The sequence below is a fragment of the Sprattus sprattus genome (assembly GCF_963457725.1).
Source record: "Sprattus sprattus genome assembly, chromosome: 20".
Taxonomy (NCBI): Eukaryota; Metazoa; Chordata; class Actinopteri; order Clupeiformes; family Clupeidae; genus Sprattus; species Sprattus sprattus.
In genome coordinates, this window is record NC_137918.1 from 8950765 (window position 1) to 8956956 (window position 6192).

Genomic DNA, 6192 nt, shown 5'->3' on the forward strand with positions numbered 1-6192 from the left:
CAGAATGAAAACAATATAACAAAAAAAATTCACAAAAACCTTATATTGATGGTCTCTGTATAGAGACTTGGCTTGGATAATATATCATGTATAGGACCAAACGTGTGGCCATATGGTGGTGTCCTGGTACCCTGTATATATGACCCCAGACCCCACGTGTTGTCATGTTCTGTGGTATTTGATGCATGAGACATTGCACACTATGTCATAGGAACATTCTCAGGCTGTCTGAGGAACAGGTTGGCTTTTGCACAGAGTCTTTTGGAAGTTCTTTATGTGATCAAAAAATGTTGATTTCTTAGTTTATTTGTTTGTCTGTGTTATGGTATTTCTATTCCATTTTCACGTCTGTGCTGCCTTGCTGTCTCTGTGTAAAAAAAAAAAAAAAGGTGTTCCCCCATCAGGACAGCAGAGGGCGCTCCACATGGTTACCTGGCAGTCTATGAATGCCTGGCATTGATCAACGCACTAAAAAAAGCTTAGTAGGCTTTTGATGGCATTTTTCCCTGTCCAGGGAGTGACCAAAGACCAATTTTCTTTTGGTTTTTCTTTTTTTTAATGTATGTTTTTACCTCTCTCTGGTGTCTTTTTAATTTGCTGCCTTATTGCATTGATTGCGTGTGGTGCCCAGGAGACAGCTGACCTCTCTTCTGTTCTGGTAAGCCGCTAGTGTACGGAGCATTCAGGGCTGTGTTTTGGAGCCGATCCCGTTTGGCAAGGTTAGTTTACAGCCTCTTATCTCAGATGTCCTGTCCAGAGAGGCAAAAAAAAAAACAATCTAGGGCTCAGCCTGACAAACCTGTGGCTTTACTTTCTTTTGTCTTTTTTTTTTGTTTTGTTTTTATCCTTATGTTGAATACATTACATGTCAGACATGAACTCAACTCTCCATCTGATTGTGCGGGTGCAGTCGAGGGCGCTGGTGCTGCCTTAGGACAGCTATTCACCAGTAGCCTGTGCTGGGGTTTCTTCTTGTTTCAATGTTTTTGCCTTGTACTCTCCTTGAGAAGGAGTTGCAAGTGTGCTCACTGATTCTAACTCCCATTGTGGTTGTTTATGATGGTGATTAAAGTGAGAGGTCTTGGTGAAGCATGATGTGTGTGCGTGTGTAGAGACCATTGTGTGTGTGTGTGTGTGTGTGCTGTGCACAGTGTACACTCTAAATCAACCCCTAAGCCCTTCTCGTCACCTCCCTCTTCTCTGTCATGCCAGTTAAGATGCCTACCCCAGCTACCTTTCCTCTCAAAGATGCCCCCCCCCCCACCGTAAGCCCCCAGCCCTTGTCATCTCAAACCCATCACAGTGTTAGAAGACTACCAATAGTTTTATAAAGTCTACCCACATTTTAGGAAATCTTTGTTGTAGTTTGTGCAATGGGACTGTGACTACATGCTCTTGTAATGAAATGGGTACATACATTCCTCTTCCCCGATCCCAGAAAAAAACATATGTGTTACTACAAAATGAATATGTAAAAAGTATATGAAAATATGAATAAATATGTTACAATATAATACCCCCTACATGAAGTGTTGTCTTCATTGGTCTACACCTAAGACTTTGAAGTATAATAGTACAACCAACTATCCTGACCAGAAAATACTGGAGAAAATACACATTCTGCAGCTTTTCTAATTTAAATGTAAAGCATCCCATCCATCGGTCAGATATAGACAGTCCCAGTGATGGATCCTTCTGGTTGGATGTTCATACCAAGTGAACACATTGCCCAAATGACAACAGCATACATTTCTCAAGAGCTTACAACTTACCCTTCCATCACAGTGGGACTTAATGAAATAATGGGTGGTGGGAGTGATTATGCTGCCGTTTTCACCAACACACAATCAACACCAAGAGGATGCAATGAACACAAAAGACAGGTTCACACCATCTCCTAGGGCGGCTGGGCCACAAATATATAAACATTATTCTGTAGAGGAGTTAAGCTGTTTTTCCCTCCTTTTTCGGTCTAATGTTCCATGAGAATTGGTTTGACTGAAAACTTTGTAAAAGCGGCTGAGGCATAGGGGACAGAACCATGTAATGTGACTGGCTAACAGTCGTGGTTACAAGCATGCGTGACCTGTGATCAAATGGGTCTACTGCACATCTTTCAGACCTGTTTTTTCCTCGATTGTAGTCAGGTGTTGTATATCTATGCTCCACTCGGTACTCATTTTGGGATGTTTTATCTTCCAACATAAAACTGTATGTGGTTTCCATCCAAGATGTCTTCATATGTTCCTCCGATTTTCCTGAGTCTAGTGTGGAAAAATCCCCTCTACAAAGCCCTACCTGGGTCTCTTGTGCTGAAGCAAGCATAAGAGCTCATTATTAAAGAGATGGGAGAGCAAGGTGCTGGAACAGATTTGGAACCCAGCAGCGCTCCAAATCCTTCCTTTCATTGTTGAGGGAAAGGGGCGACAGTGGAGGTGACAGCGCTGATAATACACATTTCAGTTTGGACTCACCCAGATGTGTGGACGCGGCTTTCCCTCCCCCAGGTAGCGTCATTTGCGCTTTTTCCATTCTCTCTCCGTCTCGCAGCTCCTCTCTCACCTCTCACACCAGCATATGCACCCACACACACACACACACACACACATACATGTGTACACACACACACACACACACAGACTCAGACCAGCTGCTACAGGAAGTCATTTCAAAGCTGCAGCATGCCAATTTAGGTGGCACACATTTACCTCCAGGGACACAGAGGCAGAGAATAATCCCTCTAGAAGTTCTCTCACCGCCTGCTAGGAACAGGCCAATTGCACACAGCCAGTCTTTAAGGAAGGGGGAAAAGAATTGCCATCATGACACAGCCACTGTCTAAAAAACATGGAACACAGAATTCAAACTACTTAATTCAGAGGTGGCACATTGCATTCCGAATGCACTGTACAGGCTTTCCCATGTGCCCAGGGCATCGACATGCTTGCAGAAAAAAACTGTTGTGACTAATAAGCAGAGCACAACCTGTATCAGGCATCAGCAGCTGGGAGACTGCAGGTAAATATTTTAATCTGTTCATTAATAGTGTTATAACGATAGATACTCAGGCGGGAATGCCTGAGCTCCAAAGTCCAGACATTCTCGGAGGATCTGCCAAACACTCTGAAAAACACTCCCCACAACTGCCCACCCACTTTAATTTTTGGATAGACTTTTTTTTTAAACAATAATTACCTCGGACAGTCAATTCAAATGTAGTGTTGTAATTGACATTGCTTGGGATATCATATTTGTTGAGCTCTCCCAATCATCCACAATGTGTCATGCTTAACTAATTAAATATGAAGTTGCAAACAAGCTTAAAGCAAAATGAATCAGTAAAGGACAGGATGAATTTGTTTTAAGTCTTCATAAGATTACATTTCAAGTTAAATTATGTGTATTCATATTTTTTAAATTGATAACATGAGGGAAAACAAAAGCACTCAGGGTATGTCAGAGCTTTTTTAATTAGATTTTGATGTGATTTTAAAATACATCCCATAACAAGCAGACAGGCACAAATTAGTCTATTTAAATGTTTTGTAACAATCTTGGGTCATTATAATTCATACAGGTTCACTAGATTTCAAACAACACATCACACAGCGACAGTTGCCTCAATGTATTAAAGCTACACGGTTTAATCACACCGTTTTAGTTTTTAATTATGAGCTCCAAGAATCAACGACCGCCTGCTTATTTCTCTCACAATAGATTTTACTATAGTGTTTAAGTCACGAAACTGTAGATATGTTAGCCAAATTAAATATAGGCACACTACCTCTTTAAATTATAGACCGCTTGTAACTGTCACTGTGGTTAGCTTCGCCTAGATCTGACCGCCTACCAATCCACACTTGCACAGCCAGAGCTGGGGCATTGGCTGAAGTGGCAAGCGACAGTCACAACTAAAAACAGCGTTTGAAAAGGAGACGAAGGCAAGCGCATTTCCCGCTCAGAACACATGTGTGGATAGTATGGACTTGCTACTTTTTACTTCAGCCAGTTAGGAGGATCTTACAACTTTGCCCCTGGGAAATCTATCAGGTGCGAGGCTAAGGTTACACCTGCTCGGCTGTATTTAGCCTACTAAATTCCACCAACCTGACAAACGTCAGACTGTTTGGCTAACGTTACTCTAATTGACCTGGCTACTGGGCAACAGGGGACGTGCTTCTTCCTCTAGACGTCGCAGTCGCAGTCGCGTTCCGCAATTTCGCCTGTCAGGATGTGGCAGTGTTCTGTTGCAGGGTAAATTAGTTTGTCCGGGTTGTATAGGATACCCAACGTGTTGCACCTCCAGATGATAATCTGTTTCTGTGTTTAGTTGGACCCGCGGTCTCGGGGACTAATTGTATTCCCATCGGCTGCCAGGGAAGTAGCATGGGAAATCAGGTAGATAAACTGTCACATTTAAGTTATGCCGAAGTTCCAACCATGGACCCGAATGGTTTGGACACGGAGGAAGAAGGTCCAAGGATTGGTGTATCTTATATTTTTTCAAACGATGATGATGAGTTGGAGGACAATGTCGATGGAGCGCAAGACCATAGCCAGGAAGAGAAACACTATGACAAGTGCAACGAAGTAGAATGTGCTATCTACCACAGAGACGAATGTATCTACGAGAAAAGTATCATAGCTATAGAATTGGAGACGTACTCGCCTGAGAATTTACTGAACAAATGCAAAGCGGGGGACCTGCTGGAGTTCGTGGCAACTAGCCAGTATCCCCACTGGGCTGTCTACGTCGGGGACTTTCAGGTGGTTCACCTGCACAGGGCGGAGGTAAAGAACAGTGTTCTGACAGATGCGAGTCAGGGAAGAAGAGGTCGGATTGTAAACGATTTCTACAAATTCAAACAACTTAGTCCTGAAATGGTTGTACAGAACGCCATGGAACAGGTGGGCGCCAAAGACATGCAACTGAGTTGGAGAAATTCCGAATGTTTTGCTGCTTGGTGCAAATTTGGTAAGCGTGAATTTAAAATGGGACGTGAGATACGAATCGGAAAGCAGCCTTATCGTTTAAAAATAATCTTGCCGGAAAAACAATCGCATGTACTCGAATTCCAGAGTTTGGAAGACCTGATCATGGAGAAGAGGAGAAATGACCAGATTGGAAAGGTTTCTATGATTCAGGAGCTGGCTAATCATCTCAACAATGTCGGGAGTATCAGGAGAGAGCCAAGCCCAAACTGATGCAGTCAATAGGGGTAACCTGTTTTGATCATTCCCATTAATACAACCTGCTGGATGATTTTTTTTTAAAAATAATTTTAATGGAAAACAACCGATTACAAATAAGATCTGTTAATTTAAACAAGAAACGGACAAGCTTTGTGATCCACAGCCTGATAAATTGCCGCGAGGATGGATACACAGCGGATTATCCTGGTTGAAGTATACAATAATAACAATCTGATGTTATGAACATTGTGAAAGCTATTGAAATTAAGCAAAACAAACAATGTTTATTTGGTTCTTTTATTTATGGCTCAGTTTTAAGTAGGTTTGAACTAAAAATGTTTCAGGTTTAACACTTTAAGTGTGAGTCAAAAATGCCTGTTGGTTGTAGTCTGTGGAAGTCTATCTGCAACAGTTAATTTCCTGTTGAACTTTTTCCACTGTTGCTTTCAGTTTCTGTGAAAACCAACGTAACTGACAAAATCATGAGGGTGTACAATCAACACGTAGTCTTTTTCAGGGCATTTGTAAGCCACAAAATAGTGTGACAATAAACCGAGGGAACGAAATGAGTTGAAGTGAGTGAAATGAAGTGTTGTTTTATGTGAAGGATATCACTTGACTTTTATGACCGAGGGATTGACTGTTGCAGTTAATAACCAAAGAGAATCAGAATGATGTACTCCTGTACTTTAAAAGCCATCATAGTGTTATGCAAGGTTCTTGCTCTTCATTTGTGTCTACCTTCAATATGTTACTGCATTTTCTTTTATCTGTCTTTCGATTAAGAAAATATCCAACTTGGATGTGAGCTACAACTCTGTCTCAAACTTTCACGCCAACAGGCATGGTGCGACAGCAATGATGAAACAAATGTTTAGTGACAGAAAAAAAGGGGGCCTTGAAGAAAAACAGACCTTGGCACAGTCGCACTCCTGTTCAAGCTGGTCAATAATAATGATGATGAATGGCAAAGCCCTTTGAGGTTCTGTCAGTGTAAAC

The 6192-nt window shown here is 41.9% G+C and overlaps 1 protein-coding gene across 1 annotated transcript; it reads left to right on the top strand.

Annotated features, from left to right (window-relative positions):
• Positions 1–4386: 4386 nt before the first annotated feature.
• Positions 4387–5676, top strand: lratd2a (LRAT domain containing 2a; the record flags this gene model as incomplete). Its single annotated transcript, XM_080859668.1, has 1 exon — positions 4387–5676. One exon carries the CDS (start codon positions 4387–4389, stop codon positions 5203–5205), a length of 819 nt encoding a protein of 272 aa, XP_080715794.1. The 3' UTR covers positions 5206–5676.
• Positions 5677–6192: the final 516 nt, after the last annotated feature.